The following is a 20,127-nucleotide window of genomic DNA, read 5'->3' on the forward strand; positions in this document are numbered from 1 at the left end:
AGACAAGAGATGAGATGTGTCACTGAACATGGTGAACAATGCAGCTTACCTGTGCAATACAGCTTGTCATTCTGGCTGGCTTAAAGTGGCCTGCCATTGGTCGGGAAGACAAAACTTTATTAGAGCTGTCTGGAGGTCAGACCTCTCCCCCAGGGCCTCATCAATAGCAGGCTCTGCCAATGCCGCTATGCAGTGCTGCTCAGCAACAGTTGAATCCATCAATTGAAGGAGTAGGTATCTGCCTATACCTACAGCAATTACTTCTGGGAGAACACAGACTGGACTTAGTCTATTTCTGCTCTTTTCCTATGTTGAATGACAGAGGTAACACATTCATCTAATGCTGTGGCTTGTTAGGAATGTCACCTCCCAGACTTGTGCCCAAGTCTGTCTTTATTTGTGGGAACAGGGTGTTATGTTGTTGTTGTTGTTGGCTGCACCCTGTTGGCTGCACCCTGCTTTCCCCGTCTGCGCCCAGTTTTTGTTGATCATGGGATAACAGGCATGGCCCTACGACATATAACCACGCTTGTTGGCGAAAATGATCTGCTGTCCATAAGTCCAAAAGAATTGAGCTGGTGAGCAATAATACAAAAGTGCTATAACCTTCCTTATCAACAAGACTGGCAAGTCGTGGACACACTGAGAGGAAGACGTATTAAGAAATAAAGAGACATTGGGCCTGTTAGCGCTAAAGTGCTTCTCACACTGTTTTGACTGACACTTTATATTCGCCTCCCTCCTCCCTAAGATTTGAGAAAACGGAGACAAGATAAATCTTAGGATAAGGTGTACACCACACCTCTAAGACTACTTTTGTGATATTTATATTGAGCCTGTCTTGGACTTTTTTTGACTGTGTCCTGTTTATCATTTCTTTTTCAGAACTTGGTTTTTCATCTTCTTTCTGTAAAACAGGAGGTTGTCTTTGAATTCCCTGCAAGGCAGTTATACACCATTGTCAGGTGAAGCTTTGCTATAGAAGCAGCGATACTTCTCCCCAAAAACCTCCATCATAGTGTTGGAGCAGACATTAAAATGCAGCATGCCAAAAAAAAAAAAAAGCCAAAACAAACAGCGCACACAATCCAGAGGGCGCAACAGAAACAATTATGACAAATACGCAAATATGCAGTATATGCTCTGAACTCAAATCTAGCCTTGAACGTAAATGAAGCATAAAGAAAAAAAAACTGAGTGAAGCAGGTTGTTCTTGGCACTGGGAATGATTTTTTTATTAGATTAACCTTAAGATTAGGTTTTGAGATGCAACAAGCACTGGCATATTACATCAATATAGAGTTAAACTGTCAGAAATGACAATCAGCCTGTTTACTCATAATTTCATTACATCTGACTCATGGACTCATACGCCAATTGGGGACAGCGAGGCAGTATGAATCCAAAAATTTTCATCATGTTAATCTTTTTAAGATTCTAGCAGTTTTGCAGTATTTTTTGATGACGCATGGGTCACCATACAATTATGTGTTAATCACTTTTGTCTTAGAAAATTGAAAGCTCTCATTTGAATCCAGAAATTGGCTGACAAATTATCTCAAATCACCATTGAATAATAAGGGTGTTGCTTGAATGTATTTGCCTTGTTTGCTCTGCTTCTCCTCCTGAAGTTCGTGTAGCAGGAAACACCAGATAACAGAGGGAGCATTGAGACCGAATGAATAAATCGAAATAGATTAAAAAAAAAAAAAAATTGTGATATAATGCTGCACTAATAATATCACACATCCCAAGCTAATGTAAACCGATTTTAGCGTAGCTTTGGTATGATTTATTGACTGTGAATTTCAGATTGTGAGTATCATTAAAATACATTAAACCATCGCAACCATCAGCACTATCATTTTTTGCCATTTGGGTAATTAAAATTTTTTTATCAGATACCCTGGAATATGTTACAGGACATTGATTTACAACACAAAAATTAAATGTGCATTTAAATTGAAGCTTCTTTTTTTCAACCAAAAAGTCTGTGGCTAAGTGGATAAGTGTGATTTTATATGCTTCTGTTGCATATTTTGCTTACATGCGAATTTGAAGCTCGGTAATTGATGATACGTGGTGGACTGTGGAAGGCTAACGAGATAGTTTCACACAGGAGAAAAAACAAATATAGTGAAATGACTGTAAAACAGAAAAAAGGCCCTTGAATTTGGCACAGTATCCCATATCTATGAAAAATTACATGGAAGTCTTGAGTAGGGAAGATAGCATTCATGAATATGCATTAAATGTGTCAGGCAGTGCCTGCTTAGAGACAACAAATCTGCTATTTTAAGATGATGCTACAAGCGTCTCCAAATTGGCACTGAGGACAGAAATACAACTTTTAGAATACAAACCTGAAACATCCCCCAAAACTGCATTTTACACACATTACTGGATAAGAAGCAACACATCATTGTCTCGCAATGTCATGCTCCTCTGCTTTGCTTGCAAAATGTCTCACTCTCATTACCGACAGTTCAACACAAAGGTCACAAGATCATTACTTATGTGGTAAGGTAACACCAAGTAACTGGAGTTGTAAACTTTGCAGGGACTTGATATTTCTTAGTGTTCAAAACTCATTGAAGCTTTGACTTGAGTCGTCGCAACTTGGATGTATCAAATGTGGCCCTTGAACATTGTTGAATACTGAGTTGTTTTGTGTGGTAACCTTCCGTTATCCACAAAGTGGAAGGATTTCCTCTCTGAATGGAATGGTTGTCATTCCATTTCACGAAGAGCCGATCGAGCCAGTAAATTGTTTCAGTCCTCGATACCAATTCTAGCCATGTACAGCTTACATCTTTATTTTCATGGTTTTTCATGCATTCAGATTCCTCTGAAGATTTACTGCGAAAGGGACAAGCAGAGCGGATAATCACGAGCCAAAAAAAAACAAAAAAAAACCTTTGTAAGATTAATTTATTTCTTCTCTTTATCATGATCACAGCCTCTGCTAATGTGTGGTTGAGTAAAAAAGAAAGGAACAAATGACGGGATGAAGAAGTGGGCGTAAATCTACAGAGCAGTGCAGAAGCAAAGCACTTTTTTGTTAGCCAATATTCAAAGCATTTATTCTCTCAGATGAACCATTGATAATTTGCTTACTCTGCATCTTGCGTTACGTTATCTGTAGTTTTTATAAAGTTTTTTGTTCAGGCAAAAATTAAAAAAAAGGAAAGGAAATACATGCTTTGAGGCATTCAAGCCTTTTTGTGAGGTGTCAAGCCTCTGTCAGCTGATTTGTTGACTGGAGTAATAAAATTAGATTTAGTAGCAAGAAAGCAATCAGGAAAGCTATTCAGTAAAGCAGTGAGGAGGTGTACACGCATTCACAGTCCAAACTGGTGCTCAAGCTTTGTGAAGGCGGGACAGTGAGGATGAAAAACGATGACCATACACTGGACTTTTTAATCTACAAGACTGGATTATTGCTTGGAGGAGGAACTCAGCTTTGAGCTGAGTTCTTAAAATACCACAATCCACATATCAATGTTTTGTACAGCTTATGTTTTCTTGTAGTTATCTGTATTTTAATAGTATTTATTGGCACCGATGACTGTCTTATTGCTTTATTTAAGCTATAGTCAAGCAATGAAAATTAAACAGTATATTTCTATTGATGCTTTTGTGTTGAATAAATTAGGTTGTGATACCCGCACTAGGCAACACCCCGGGCAGCCACACAAAAATGTAGATCCAAAATCTCAGTCTTGCTTACTGATTGCCAGGATGACACGGGACAGCGAGGAGGAGGAGGATGAAGACAGACGAGGACGAAGCTGCACCCTGCAGTATCAACACACCATTGTCAGAGTCCTGACTCATTTTGTAGCCGAATCAACAGATCTTCGAGGCCAGACAAACTTCATGCTGGGTAGTGATTGGCAAGTGGACATCACAGAGCTGGTGTGGGACTTCCTGAAAGTTGAAGACCCGCAGATTGCACAGCTGCTAGACAAACGAATATTAGCTGGACTGGACACAGGAATGACCACGATCCAGGTGAGCCATGTGTCAGCTGCAATTGGCCTTTGCTCGAAGGAGTTAGAGCCGCATTCACAAGTGAAGGGGTCTGAGGTCAATTGACTGAAAGGTTGATCTAAATGTCTATCCATCTCCACAGTGAAAGGGTCATTACATAATTTAATGTGGGCCTGCTTCTGTTTTTCTTTTCTTTGTTTTTCATTAACCTGTTTGTCTCCAGTGGCTCACCAAAATTAGAAATATTTCATTTTTTATGCCAGCAGCTGTACTCCCAAGTCTTTCCCAATCAGTCCCGCGCGCGTGTGTGTGTGTGTGTGTGTGTGTGTGTGTGTGTGTGTGTCATTTTTTACCATTTATTGCTTCAATACAGCTTTGTTCAGAGACTTTTCTGCTGCAGTGGTACACAGCTTTTGTGTTCAATAATCCCATTTTTGTTTTGTTTTGTAAGTCCAATTTGATTAGTGATTATAGTTAAATCCACAGAAACTTTTGTTAATAAACCAGATGTGTTAGATAAGATATAAGGCATTGTATTGAAGGGCATGTAAGCCGGTAGTATTACAAGACTAATTCATTTGATATTTTGAGCATTTGATAGGGGATTAGGGTATTGTGGTTCTCCCTGAAAAAAAACGCCTTGACTTAAAATGGTAAATGATCTCTACTTATGTAATGCTTTCACACCTTGAGGTTTAGTGGCTGCACCGGCTTCAGATTGCTGTAATGGTAGAAAAGTGATTGCAGGAACAAAAACATTGTTCATTCTGAAGACAGTAATGAATGCGACTGTCGGGGCTACAGTTTTAGATGTTTACAGGTGGTTACTGGTGCGTGACAGCTGGTACTGCAGGTTTTCAGCAGCTTGTGACACAACGTGCACTCCCCTGTGTCCCCTAGTTTTGTTTTTTTTGGCTTGTGGGACATACCGGATAAAAATCGGTCTCTGGTGACATGCGGTGATCAGGTCCCTGACATTATGAACTCATGCTTTATACTCTGTTTCTAACTGTTTACTAACCTTCTGCACTTTGGCAAAACATGTGAATTCTGCAAAATATGGCCAGAACAAAAGCCTGGGCCTGTCTGTTGCCTTCCCCTTTAATAGATGAATGAGCATAACTTGGTATGCATGGAGTTAAACTAACACATAGCTCCAATGACATAGAGCACAGTATGACTTCCAACCTTTGCTGATGGTTATAGCAAGTCACTCTTAAGAATTACCAGTATTAATCAAAGGGAATGGATTCCTGCCTACAGGAGGTAAGAGGTTATGACTGCAGCCAAGCAGGGCTGTTGTTTGATGTACATGGCCCAAGAATTGTTAAAATAAAGTGGGTTTCGGGTACTTTTTTGAATGCTGCAAGGGTACTTGCAAGACTTTTTATGGTAGATGAAACACCAGGAAAATATTGTCTTATATCACCCATAACTCTTGGTAGTCGTCTGTTTTTGAGTCAAAGACATCTGCAACACTGCATGCCAAATTATCTGTTTTTAACTTCTTCTCTCAAGAAGTCGCATGTCAATGGGGTGCTGACTTATTTGTGCTTGGATTTCCAGTTGATGCATCCGTAAGGTAGTGCACTTTTCTCTGTTTGGATTTTGTTGAGTTTTTGTTTTTCTGTGGGAAAGACCCTCTGAACCCTGGCAGCAAGGGCAAAGAAATGAAAAAGCTTTCCATAAGTGTGTGTAGAATCCAAATACTGTTGTGCAGAAGAACATAAACGATTTGTAAAGTTTATCGATATTTCCTTCCTTGTTTTTGTGGCAGGTGTTGTCTCCTTTGTCTGATTCTATCCTCGCAGAGAAAACCATCACCGTGGTGGATGAGAAAGTGACCATCATAGAATTGGGGGTTCAATTGGTCACAGGCCTTTCCATGAGTCTGCAGCTCAGCCCAGGAAGCAACAGAGCCATCCTGGCAACTACTAAAACACAGGAAGTCCTACAAAGTCCTAAACAGGTTTGTATGACATAGAAATAGGATATGCAATCACAATTGTGGTTGAGAGTATACACATAAACATAGAATGTTATGAATTTAAATAAATAGATATTATACGACAGTGGCTGTGCATAAAACCCTCAATACAAATACATCAAAATGACCAAGTGCACATGATGTACACAGTGCTCAGTGATCTGCATCTAAATAAATCTATAATGTGATCCAGCCCTTATAGTTTGTTTGGAGTCATCAATTTATTAATCAAATAAAGAGCAGACAGGAGAGGGCTTGTGCAGTTTTGTAGGTGTGAAGAGGGAAAACAGTTCTTTATCTGTTCTTTATTGCACAGAACAAAAAGAAACAATTCATGCAATTGGGGAGTGTTTACAATTCTTTTCGGTGATTACAATATCGTATGAATCAGATTATATGTTCTCAACAATAAACGGATCTCAACCCAGTTAAAGATCCATACAATATTTTCAGCCATCTTGTGACAGTGTTTTCCCAACCTGTCAAAACAAACGGTACTCCACCCTCCAGAAAAGACTTGACGAGTCTGCGTAAATGTATTTATTGGCTCATGGTGACCCAACAACTTATTGAGACGCTGTATTCTGATTTTTTTCTTGCTTTTTTCACCAATCTATATCTGCTGAAGCTGAAAATGTACCTTTTTCAGTCTTGATTACTGCACTTTCCAAAACAAAAGACTTACTTCCAGATTCCATTTCACACTATCAGAATGAGTGATTTTACAATCAAAGAGAGCTGTGAGTGTGCATGTACTCATGTACTTGTGTCTATTTGTTTTTTCTCCACCATCCCTAACCCTCTTAACTCCAAAGCTTGAACGCCAGAGTGTGACAGAAACTGTTTCCTTGGGCACCTAATAGAAACAGGAGCTTAATCTCAGAGCATACAAAAGCAACACCCCATATTCGGTACAAAAATAGCTCAAACTTGGCCTTTATATCATATTTTGTTTGCTCTGTTTGCTTTACCTTCTATTATTGTGATCACACAATCTAACTTCTCTCTACAAACTACTGCTTTACACTCTTATTCAGTTTTTCTCCAGCTGTTGAATGACAGGGAGGTCATGTATCTACACTGTCACCATGTATCAAATATCAAGATAAGTAAGCAGCACTTTGCTGTAATTCATCTTCCATCAGTAATTAGGGAGCATATGAGGACCACAGAGAACATTTATTTGAACTCCTTCAGAGAATTGTTCTTCTGTGATGTAAAAAGAACATTTTGAAATGGCTGTATAATAAGACCTTAAGATGCTTGTTTGTCAAATCCCCATTTCTATTAACGATGAATATTTTATTGTTTGATCATTTCCCCATGTCTTTTAATTTGCATCTTCCTTTGCATAGAATCAGCATTGCCGTAGTCAGCAAATACATGTTATGTGGTAAGGTGGAAAAATGTTGTTTTGAATGCAAACAAATCATGTTTCATTTTCACCTATTCACAAGACTGCTAAAAGTAACTACCAGAAACACCAGGAAATGGGATACTGTACTAACATGATCAATACACAATATAAAAATCAATCCACACCTCAAGAAATAAGATGTGCAAACACAAGATACATCTTTTTTTGGTATGGCTGGATGTCTTTATGCTTTGAGAAATATTATTATTTTAGGAACATGTATTAACATCTTCTTTCAACAATGATCGGAACTCGTTTGAAAAATAATTTTTGCAGGCCTTGATGGAGAAACAGGGTTAAGAAGGTGAAATGACTCATAACTACAACACACTTAATGTTGGCAAAGCAAAAGTAAAAGACATTGTAAACACTGTTAATATATAGGCTGTGTGAAGATTTATCAGAGAAAAGGAACTGAAAGCTACTGCTGAGCAACAACAAATCATGCATCTGTGAAGGCTCTCATTCATCCTGGTCATGGTTCTCATTTTCCTGTCTTCTGATGGGAACTGGACTTGTTCAAGATGTTTTGCCTCTAATTTGATTGACACTTAAGATTTGCAAGCAAAACCAAAAATTGTGTCTGCTGTAATTGTCACTTTTTCCTGATTGAACACTGTGGTTTCAATTCATAAAAACAATTCGCTTTGTGTAGGTTAATATGAGGAAACCTGTAACGTTCCTTCTTTTTAGACTGTGAAAGTCTATCACTTGTTTGATACTACCAATGATTCAGGCTGGTTTCCAGGATAAATAGTCAGATATATCACGGTTTTACTTTGAGAGGTATGGGTAACGTGATAGCAAGAATGATACTGAATTGTGTTTTCTAAAGGGGCATATAGCAAAAGTCCACAATATCCAATCATTCATGGAAATGATTTGCTTTTTTTTTTTTTACTTCATGGTCCATAATGGAAATCCTAGCTCTGTTTTAAACAACAAAGATATGATTTTCATTTTTGAAGGAACACTTTATTAGACAAATATACTTGGCAGGAACTTTGTTTTTCAACTGCGTATTTTCTAAATAAATTTAACCGTAAACATTGAAAACATAAAGATCCGTCTTCCAGTTTTACTGACAAATGAATCTGTCCAACATTTCAAGTTTTGGTCTGTAGACTATGTTTTACTGTCTTGTATGTGATGGCTCTCTGATTACTTTTTTGTGATTTTGCATGCAGGAGGCCTTGATCAGCGCCTGGCTACAGTTCAGTGATGGCTCTGTGGCTCCTCTAGACCTGTACAATTCAGACTTTTTTGTCCTGACAGCCACCTCCCTAGATGAGGATGTAGTGACAGTCCAGCAAGACCCCTCATGGAAATGGCCTGTCATCATGACAGAGGCAGAGGGCCAAGGCCTACTGGTTAGAGTGGAGATGACTGTTTGCGAGATTTGCCAAAAGTTCAAGCGGCGCAGTATCCTGGCCGCAGGGAACTGCAACGTCAGGGTGAAGTTTGGATATAGTGACAGCTCAAGGGGAGGGAGCAGTGATTACGCCACTGATGGTGAGGATATGGAGAACAGAGGCAGGCTCCCTTCGGCAGACAGGACAGGCATTGATACCCACTATTACGGCAGTTCCATCTCTGACATGGAGGACGGGGTTTTGAGGAGAGCGACCACCACAAGGAGCGCAATTATTCGCAGGCCCAGTGGGGATAAGCTGTCAAACGATGGTAGCCAAAATGTGCCAATTGACATCGCCAACTTTCCCGCCCAAGTGGATCTGCCTCGTGGCCATAACATAGACGACGACCTCATACAAACTGCTCGTGGACTCACGGACTTGGAGATTGGCATGTATGCTCTACTGGGGGTCTTCTGCCTTGCCATCCTGGTTTTCCTCATCAATTGCATCTCCTACACACTCAAATATCGCCACAAGGAGCTCGCTGTTGAGGGCCAAGAGAGTATGACCCATGCCCATGACTGGGTGTGGCTCGGAAATGAGACAGAGTTGTTAGAGAGTGAGATTAGCTTGTCACCTCAGCAGGAGGAACAGACATCCATGATCGAGTCAGGCAGCGGCCTCGAGGAAGGCAGCCATTTGCTGAATGGCGGTTCGGCGCAGAAGAACGTGCAGGGCCAAGTGCACCGGGCAGCAGAAACAGGCTGTGTGGTCAAGGACGGCAAAGGAGACTCTCCCACCACCAAGAGGAAGCGAGTCAAGTTCACCACTTTCACCACCATTCCCTCAGACAATAGCTACCCCACTGTTAACACGCTGACTGGAAGTCGGAAGCAGGACATTAAGTGGGTGTGCCAGGATGTGGAGCTGGGAGACTCTAAGGAGCTGCGCAATTATATGGAAAAGCTAAATGACAGTGCTTTTAAAGAGGAGGAATAATAAACTACGTGCACTTGTTAAAAACTCACCCTTATGCCTTTCAAAAGGAAAGTGGGTCTGGATATAAACCTGATCTCTAGGTAGGTAAAAGATAAGGACATTTACTTCACCCCAAACTGCCAAAGGGTCATAAAAATCAAGCAGATTGTCACAATGCCACGAGTGACTGGTGTTGAATAACTCAATGAAAAATATTCTAATAGTTGAGGTTGTCCTGTGGCACTTTATTGTTTTATTTCATCTATCAGAAGATTAACTTTTTATCAGTATTTTATTACCACAGGGTTAAAGCAGAATCAAGAAACAATCCTACAACTGATCCTCAGCAACTCTGGCCTGTGATGTTCAGATACATTGTGAATTTTAAAGCGAACAGTAACATGACTAGATAGATGTTCCAAACGTCTGTGAATATTAAATGATTTTGGAAGTTTTGTAACATTCTGGAAATTAATTTCTTGCACCATTTTTTTCTGTTTTGAACAAGTTGTGGAAAGGTCAATGCAAGCCAACAGAAACTCCTGCATGTAGTTGGAAAAATAGAGGCACACTTTCCAGTTCCTGCTCATGCAACTCAACCTAGCAGACATATTGTTATGTATATACTGAACAGTCTCCCACAACGCATTGTATTGTTGCTCTGTATATTGTATTTTCATAACATTTAAGGAATATACAACAATGTCAAGAATGTGTATCAACTTTTATTGAGTGCAGTATCTTGAGGCTGTTCCTTTTAACTTCCTAAGAATAACTGTGACATTTCTTAGCTGAGGAATAGGACCGAGAAAGGGGACCAAATTCGACATTCATCTCAGTAGAATACTTTATGAGACGCAGTGTGCCCAAAAACCTCATGACAATTCCTTCAGCACTTTATTGCTAACCAGTGGAAGAAGACTGTGAACATTAATGCTAAGGTTTTGTCAATTAGAACACCATCCAAACATGATGGCTGGTATATTGAGAGCATTTTATCGTAAACGTCAGAACAAAATTATAATTTAACGTTTCTTATATCGCCCCATAATTCATAAGCTTTAAGGAAATCTCAATCAAGGTCCCCTTAACCCCTGTCCAAGAGCAACCAGGAGAGAAGACTGATGGACAAAACGGATGTGAAGGGCAAGAAGACTCTGGTATTGTCTGATAGAAAGACCTATAATTACAGACAAGGTGGGAAATGTTTTCCTTCTGGAAATGGATCTATACAAATTTGCACAAAAAAAATAATTCAGCGATGGAAAAAAATGCTAAACAAAGGCAGTCGGCTGAAAAATTGCATTTTGCTCAGCGAATACAATTATCATCACAGTGGCACTGGCTGATTGCATTTTCTGCGTGTGTGTGTGTGTGCTGGCATTGTTACAAGCAGAACAAATGTTCCCCTTATGTTAACTGTTGCAGCAGTGTGGATCAAATTCTTAATCAGCAACACTCAGAATGTTGGCATGGCAGAGGGAATCTGAGACACCTAAGCAAAAAGGTAAAACTACCTTGAGAATTATATAGGAAGCAGTTGAACTCATGTCAGTCATGTCAAAGAGAAGCGTTTAATGGAGCCTCCCAGACACCTCTAGGGAAGTGGTTCTTCTACTCTCATTTAATTAGTTCAAATCAGTTTGCAGACTGATGTATTCTTCCACTGCCTTTCTGTCCTTTTTGTGTTACAGATCCATGCTATCATGACAGAGAACTTGACATACTTAACTGAATAAACATGATTTCCAAAGCAACAAACAAGACAACCTGGAAATCAATTAATGCAGTGACTTATAGGAAGACAAAAACCATTAAATATTGGGAATTGCTTTTTATTCTGAGTGTGGAGGATAGCTATCCAGCTACCCTTATTTGAGTCTCAAAGGCGCTAGAATAAAAGTGACTAGATTTTTATTTGCTGTTCCAGCGTTTATTGTGTTTTTATTAACATTTGCAATGATGGACTTTGCAAAAAGGATGGAAATGGCTGTAGTGAACACTATTTTCCAGAAAAGACAGGAACATAGAGTAACCTCAAAGAGCGGAGGTAGGAGCAGGCAGGTAGACTACATCTTGTATAGACAAGATAACCTGAAAGAGATCAGTGACTGCAAAGTAGTTGTAGGTGAGAGTGTAGGCATAAAAGCAGAGGATGGTGGTTTGTAGGATGACTGGTGACAAGGAAGATCAAGATGACAAAGGAAGAGCAGAGGACAAAGTGGTGGAAGCTGAAAAGGGAGGAGGGTTGTATGGTTTTCAGGGAGGAGATGAGAAAAGCTCTGGGTGGTCAGGGAGAGATTCCAGATGATTGGACAACAACAGCTAGTGTTATCAGGGAGACAGGTAGGGGAGTACTTGGTGTATCGTCTGGAAGGAAAGTAGATAAGGAGACTTGGTGCTGGAATGAGGAAGTATAAACAGAGAAAGCAGTCAGCAAAGAAGAAGTGGGGCACACTGGGGGGACTGAAGAGAACAGACAGGAGTGCAGGGAGATACAGCTAAGGTAAAGAGAGAGGTAGCACAGGCAAAACAAAGGGGGAACAATGACCTCTATGCACAGCTGGACAGTAAGGATTTATACAGGTTGGCGAAACAGATAGAGATGGAAAGGATGTAGAGCAGGTCCAGTTGATTAGGCATCGAGGGAAATGTATTGACAGATGCTAGAAAAGTGGTGGGAAGATGGAAAGAGTACTTTGAAGAGCTGATGAATGAGGAAAATGAGAGAGAGGCAAGGGTAGAAGAGGTGGCTATTGTAGACCACAAAGTAGCAAATATTAGTAAAAGTGAAGTGAGGAAGGCATTGAAGAGGATGAAGAGTGGAAAGGCAGTTGGTCCTGATGGTATAGAAGTGTCTAGGAGAGGCAGCAATAGAGTTTCTGGCTAGATCATTCAACAGGATCTTAGAGAGTGAGAAGATGCCTGAAGGATGGAGATGAAGTGTGAAGGTGCCCATTTTTAAGAATAAGGGGGAAGTGCAGAATTGTGGCAACTATAGAGGGATAAAGTTGAGCCATACAATGAAGTTAATGGGAAAGAATAGTGGAAACTAGATTGAAAGCAGAAGTCAGCATTTGTGAACAGTAATATGGCTTCATGCCTAGAAAGAGCACTACATATGCAGCATTTGCTTTAAGAATGCTAATAGAGAAGTACAGAGAAGGGCAGCGGGAGCTGCATTGTGTTTTTGTAGACCCAGAAAAAGAGTATAACGGGGTGCCAAGAGAGGAACTCTGGTATTGTATGAGGAAGTCTGGAGTAGCAGAGAAGTATGTTAGACTGGTGCAGGACATGTATGCTAGCTGTGCAACAGTGGTGCGGTGTGCTGTAGGGGTAACAGAGAAGTTCAAGGTGGAGGTGGGACTCCATCAGGGATCAGCTCTGAGCCCCTTCTGGTTTGCAGTGGTGATGGACAGGCTGAAAGATGAGGTCAGACTGGCATCTTCATGGACCATGATGTTTGCAGATCACATTGTGTGGTGAGAGCAGGGAACAGGTTGAGGAAAATCTAGAGAGGTGGAGGTATGCGCTGGAAAGGAGAGGAATAACGGTGAGTTGCAGTTAGACAGAGTATATATGTGTGTGAACGAGAAGAACTCGGGTGTAACGGTGAGTGGAGGAGAGGGAGTGGAGATCAAGAAGCTGGAGGATTTCAGGTACTTGGGGTCAACAGTCCAGAGCATCGGAGAATGTGGAAAAGAGGAAAAGAGATGGGCTCAACCAGGTTGGAATGAGTGGAGAAAAGTGTCAGGTGTACTATGCGATAGAAGACTATCAGCCAGAATGAAAGGAAAGGTGTACAAGACAGTGATGAGACCAGCGAAGCTGTATGGCCTAGAAACTGTTACAACAAAACAACAAAAAGACAGGAGGCAGAGCTGGAGGTCGCAGAGTGATCTTGATGGATAAGATCAGGAATGAGTCTATCAGAGGAACAGCATGTTAGATTTTTTGGAGAGAAGGTCAGAGAAGCCAGACTGGGATGGTTCAGTTATATACAGAGGAGGAATAGTGAATATATTGGTAGACGGAATAGGAGCTGCCAGGCAGGAGGTATAGAGGAAGACCAAAGAGATGATTTATGGATGTACCGAGAGAGGATATGAAGGTAGTTGGTGTGAGAGAGGAGGATACAGAGAATACGATTAGATGAAGAAGGTTGATTCGCTGTGGCGACTCCTGAAGGCAAACGCTGAAAGGAGAAGAAGGGAAAACCACACATAATTACTTGTTAAACAAACACAATTTTGATGAATTATTTGTGTGATAATATTTTAGAAGCCTTGAAAAGCTGTAACATTAATTTTATGCCAAGGAGAAAAATCCAGTTGCTGAAATTTGTCAGTAATTAAATTATAAAGACTACCTCGTATGCAGTACTCTTAATAAATCTATATCTGCACTACATTATACTTAGTAGGACAAAACCAGCAGAAATGTCCATGAAACAGGACTACACGAAGACAGCTGAGTGTAACAAGTAATCGCCCATTGACAATTGTACCTGTTGAAGAAGTTACAACTCTTGTTAGTTTTCTTGAGCCTGATTGACAAAGAACAGGATGAACCATAAGTTAATAATACTAATTTATCCTTTATTAATTCACGTGGGGAAATTCATTCTCTGTAATTAACCCATCAGGGATGAACCATGAGCAATAGGCTGCCATTCCCCAGCGCCAGTGTTCAGTTAGGGGTTCAGTGTCTTGCTCAGCAACACTTTGACACACTAGGAGGAGCCGGGAATCAAACCAGGCATGTTTGGTTCCAAAGATAATTGCTCTACTTCCTGTGCCACGCCGCCCCTAGGAGCTTCTCTTTAAGAAAATCTTGCTGGACAATAATCTAAAGAACAAGTTCTCCTGTAACTTTCCTGTAACCATCCATTAACTTTCGGTATTAGCATGGACCAACTTCCAAGGTGACACTTTTACTCTTTACATTACCTATCGCTGTAAGAAATGCCAAGCACGACAGAAAAATTGGTCTACAACAGTCTTTGCCACATTGCTGGTGAGTAGCCTTGCAATGAACAAGAAAATAACTTGGGATGATAATGTGTTAAGTGTGTTTTTTTCCAATCCAAAGATGGAACTTTTCATTTTAGAAAACTAAATAAATAAGTCCAGACAAGAAAAGACAGACAACGTATACGGGACATTGAACAACATAATTAGTGAGCTTACATTCATGCAAAATGTTTTCTTGTTAAGCTGATCTGGAGGAATAGCCCAAAATCACACGCACACATGCATTCACATACATACACACATGCATACAAAAACATTAACAAACTGAGAAAGCTCACTTCTGTCTTGATTTCGTCATCAATTGTGATTATTTCACTCTCGTGTGAATCTGCTCCCTCTGTGGTTCTATTAGTGGCTGCAGGGCGTTGAAGAGCCATCCATGTGCACAATATGTTGTGTGCTGGGACCGCGGCTGCTCAGCCTGTGGACTGTGAAGGGCGTGGAGAGTCACTATAGGTCTAAGAGGATTTAACTGTCAGCCACAAGGGGCATGATTGATGGAGGGCCTTGTGTAATTAAAATACCACTGTGACTCTACCCGTAACCGTCATTGTTGGCTTCAGCCTCTTCCGGTAAGAGCCAAACATTTGGAATAACCCCTTTACTCTACGTTCCCTTGGGTTCTAGAATTAGACATGTGTTTGCCTGCCACGGTCTTACATATAACATGTAATGAATACATTGGTGGAAAATCATCCCTTACCTTGGTGGACATCGTCTTGACATAAATCCTCCACCCCAGAAACAAGACTTAAATCTCCCCAGGCTTCCTTATTAAATTGATTTTTTATTAAATTCATGATCTGAAACAAACAAATTCAGTAATGGTTAGTTGTGTTCCCTGTGGTCTGTTTTAGTAATTTCCATATAATTCACCGCTTGATTTGTGCTCTGTCCCCTCAATATACCCGTTTTCAGTAGTTTCAAGAGGAACGAAGGATGAGAAGGGTAAGTTGAGCTTGAGATCCTGGTTTGACTGACTGTTATCCTCTTCAGTCTGAGCATATTGAGGAAACTAAATTTATGTGTTCTACAATAAAGAAGAAATATTGTTAAAATGTATAAACAATTAGGATAAAGAATTCTGGTCAGTAAAATTTTCTTTACACGCCCTTCCAAAATACCTCCCCCTCTGAAAAAATAAAGGATAAAGTAATATCGTTTTTCTACACAGCAAATAATGATATGTTTCTCAGGGCATATTCCCTGTTGATTACTCAAATTTTGCATGTGAAATTGAATGACATTAAGCTACAGGCTACATCTTCATGGTAATGACAATAAACCACTTTTATGGCTCAGCTTTTAAGCCCTAGAATGATAATGAAATAATGAAATAATAAAATGAATGAAAATGAAACAATAATAATGATACAGTATTGAAATAATACTGATGTTACTGGGCATAATTTAACATCACTGAGATTTTCACAATTACCTTTATATCTTTGAATGTCCTAAAAAAATGTTCTTCTATTGTCTACCTAATCCCAATTCAAGGTCTTCCCATATAATGCTCCTTCTGCCCAAAAAATCTATATTTTCCAGTGATCAATTTCAGGTGCCTTTGACACTATAATATTTGTAGACATTTCTCTGGCTGGTCAAGGTGGTGACTCTAAAATGGGGGGTCCTGGAATCAGCAAAATTCCAGTCACTTCTGAATCTTGTCATCAACTTTCATGACAACCAGTGTGCTACTCTGAACCCAGCTGATGGGTCCTAAAGAAATAGCTTGACTGTCACTGTAATTAACAGAAAATTCAGATGCACTGTGGTAAATTTGAAGGGAAAATTAAGGCCAACATTTTGGATACATTTCTATCAAAGATCAAGCTGTAGCCATGCAACTCTTTAGTCGTGGACATAGGTCAACAGGGTACCAGCTCAAGAACCAAGTGTTATTTCCTGATTCCTAAGTCTCTCTCAGGAGTGTTTGGAAAATGTCAACATCAACAAACAAGAAGGCACGAGCATTGCACGGCAGACACTAGTGATATCACCTCCATCCTGGTATAGACATCAGGAAAGGAGGGACAGGGGAGACATAAGCCATTTGTTATGACAAATCAGGGATACACCGTTTCTGATGACATTTATTTTCCTTTTTAGTAAGCATTAATGTTGAACAATCTGTAAAAGAAGATTTTTGGATGAAAGAGAAAATGTAGTTAGTTGGTGTCAGAAAAAAGATACAGAGAACAGGGTTAGATGGTTGAAGTTGATTCGTTGAAATTAAAAGTTAAAAGTAAAAGAAGAATCCTTAAAAAATAAATTAGTTTTAAAATACAAATAGTACAAGGCTAACATGTTGCTACCCTCTAGCCTCAGTTTACCTATCTGGCCTAGAATTAATTTAGAGACAATATTTTTTTTTGCTACATAAGATTTGATCGTTTGTCAATAAACCTTTGAACCATGAACCATAACTTTTTGCAGGGTTTTTAAGCACCATGCTAACTGTAACAAACATAAAAAATAACTTGTAACAAATGGAATGATTAATTATAAATAATTAGATATTTTTGAACTATTGCGTTCAGAGACTGTAATGGAAGTGAGTTTACAGTATCACTGACCTTTAACCCCTTTAATAACACACTCCTATGTCATGACCTGCACCGGAAGGCACAAGGGAGCTTCTGTCAGAAGGCAAATAATAATTAATTTACATAAACTATGAAACTATGAAACTAATATAAAAGACGAGGATAAAAAACAAAGTTAATATAGGGCTTAAACATCCCCTAAGTCACTGGTTAGAATGCATACGTTTGAAGTGAGGTGAGGTGAAGTGGTCGACAGCCGACAGTTTAAGTTGGTTCACAACGTTTCCAGTCTGGAGAATATGATTCCTAGTATCGATGAATAGTTTTCATGTTGAACTTATATGGCTTTTTTTGTTACTTTTTACCATTGGTCTCTACTTGCAGAGTGTGCATGTTTCTGAATTGAATGTCACCCTCAGAGAAAAAGGATCAGATTAGTTTCATACAACAAAAAGTGTGATACACTCCACACTATAGTACAAGCTTTTTGAAGTGAGCTTGAATTTCATCACAGGCACGATCTTATATCAGTGTAAATATGTTAATTACAAAAATATATCATTCAAAAATGAAAAAAACATGAAGGCAGTAAATGATTACAGCTGCAAGAGAAGCCCTTTAGCAGAATAAGATGACTACTCAGACGCGTCATTTAGATGCATTGCTGAAGAACGATGCGTGGTCTCCACGTAAAGGGAAGAACAAGTGAACCGGTGCCCTGAAGCAAGCATTTTTCTGCCCGCTGGAAAACAATAGAAGGTCAGGTATTTCTGGCAAGATATTCCCCTGTGTGACTGAGAAAGATTTATCTCAGTACCTCTACTACTTTCGCGAGAGTTGAATCTTTTGGGCTGTACCAAAATGACAGTCTACATGCAAGCCCACGGGGTTTAACCAAAGGCGGTTCTTTAAATCCAGGTGGATGGACAGTGTAAAAGCCAGTTTTAGGGTTGCTCAAGCTATAGGGCTGTCCTGGCTGACACGCCTCTGCAACAATGCTAGGAAGTCTGGGACAGTGCCGCTGGACTGGCAGACCAGGGTGGTGATCCCCCTTTTTAGGAAGAGGGATCGGAGGGTGTGTTCTAACTGCAGGGGATCACACCTCCTCAGACTCCCTGGTGAGGTTTATCCAGTGGTGTTGGAGAAGAGGGTCCGCCCGGTCATTGAACCCCGGATCAAGGAGGAGCAGTGTGGTTTTTGTCCTGGTCCTGGAACAGTGGACCAGCTCTATACCCTCGAGGGGGCATGGGAGTTTGCCCGACCAGTCTACATGTGTTTTGTGGACCTGGAGAAGGCATTCGACCATTTCCCGTGGGCAGTACTATGGGGGGTGTTCCGGAAGTATGGGGAACCCATGCGGGTCGTACGGGCTATTCAGTCCCTGTATGATCTGTGTCAGACCCAAGTCCACATTCCCAGTTGTAAGTTTGACCCATTTCCGTTGAGAGTTGGTCTCCGCCAAGGCTGCCCTTTATCACCGATTCTGTTCATAACTAAAATGGACAAAATTTCTAGCCGCAGCCAGGGCGTTGAGGGGATTCGGTTTGGTGGCCGCAGGATCGAGTCTCTGCTTTTTCCAGATGATGTGTTTCTGTTGGCTTCATCAGGCCATGATCTCCGGCTCTCACTGGAGCAATTCGCAGCCGAGTGTGAAGTGGCTGGGATGAGGATCAGCACCTCCAAATCCAAGACCATGGTGCTCAACCGGAAACGAGTGGGATGCCCACTTAGTGTCGGGTAAGAGGTCCTGCCCCAAGTGGAGGAGTTCAAGTATTTTGGGGTCTTGTTCACCAGTGAGGGGAGGATGGAGCAGGACATCAACAGGCAGATCGGTGCAGTGTCTGCAGCAGTGTGGACTCTGTACGGGTCTGTCATAGTGAAGAGGGAGCTGAGCCAGAAGGCAAAGCTCTCGATTTACCGGTCGATCTACTTTCCCTCCCTCACCTATGGTCACGAGCTGTGGGTAGTAACCGAAAGAACGAGATCGTAGATACAAGCGGCCGAAATGAGTTTCCTCTGTAGGGTGGCCGGACTCTCTCGGCCATATAGGGTGATAGGGTGAGAAGTTCGGTCATCCAGGAGGAGCTTGGAGTAGAGTCGCTGCTCCTCCGCAGAGAGAGGAGTCAGATGAGGTGACTCGTGCATCTGGTCAGGATTCCTCCTGGACGCCTCCTGGGGGAGGTATTCCAGGTGTGTCTATCTGGGAGGAGACCACGGGGAAGAACCAGGACACGCTGGACAGACTATGGCTCCAGGCTGGCCTGGGAGTGCCTTGGGTTCCCCCCAGAAGAGCTGGACCATGTGGCAGGGGAGAGGGAGGTCTGGGCTTCATTGCTCCGCCTGCTGCCCCTGTGACCTGACTCCGAATGAATGGATGGATGGATTATATTTCACAGACAATCACAATAGATAGCCTAAACGAGACATCACCTGTTCAGCAGAAAACAATTTTTGAATCAGGACAGGCATCATTTTTTGAACAGGACCTTTTTCTCAAAGACAGCACTGATAACATAATTAGGTCTATGTTAATATAGATAATTGGTATAGAGATTGATATGTCTGCCTTTTTTAAGCATTGTGTCTGCATTAGCTTATCTTAATTAACATGATATGATACTGTCTAATTCTGCAATTACATGGGGAACATTTTCGGGAAACTGTCAAGATGCAGTAATACAATTAAAAGTAGCATAACATTTATATATATATATATATATATATATATATATATATATATATATGTCTATCGTCTGCCGCTTATCCTACACACAGGGTTGCAGGGGATGCTGGAGCCTATCCCCGCTGTCATTGT

The 20,127-nt window shown here is 40.8% G+C and overlaps 1 protein-coding gene across 1 annotated transcript in view; it reads left to right on the top strand.

Annotated features, from left to right (window-relative positions):
- Positions 1-11,141, top strand: part of LOC147218673 (transmembrane protein 132C) — a 136,941-nt gene extending 125,800 nt beyond the window's left edge. The window contains exons 7-9 of the mRNA XM_086174143.1: positions 3,741-4,014; positions 5,771-5,962; positions 8,585-11,141. Of these exons, the coding sequence (XP_086030269.1) occupies positions 3,741-4,014; positions 5,771-5,962; positions 8,585-9,751 (1,633 nt within the window). The 3' untranslated portion in view covers positions 9,752-11,141. The remainder of the gene's footprint in view (positions 1-3,740; positions 4,015-5,770; positions 5,963-8,584) is intronic.
- Positions 11,142-20,127: the final 8,986 nt, after the last annotated feature.

Source organism: Fistularia commersonii, chromosome 26 (assembly GCF_037954325.1).
Source record: "Fistularia commersonii isolate RoL2024-O1a breed Wild chromosome 26, RoL_Fcom_v1.0, whole genome shotgun sequence".
Lineage (NCBI taxonomy): Eukaryota > Metazoa > Chordata > Actinopteri > Syngnathiformes > Fistulariidae > Fistularia > Fistularia commersonii.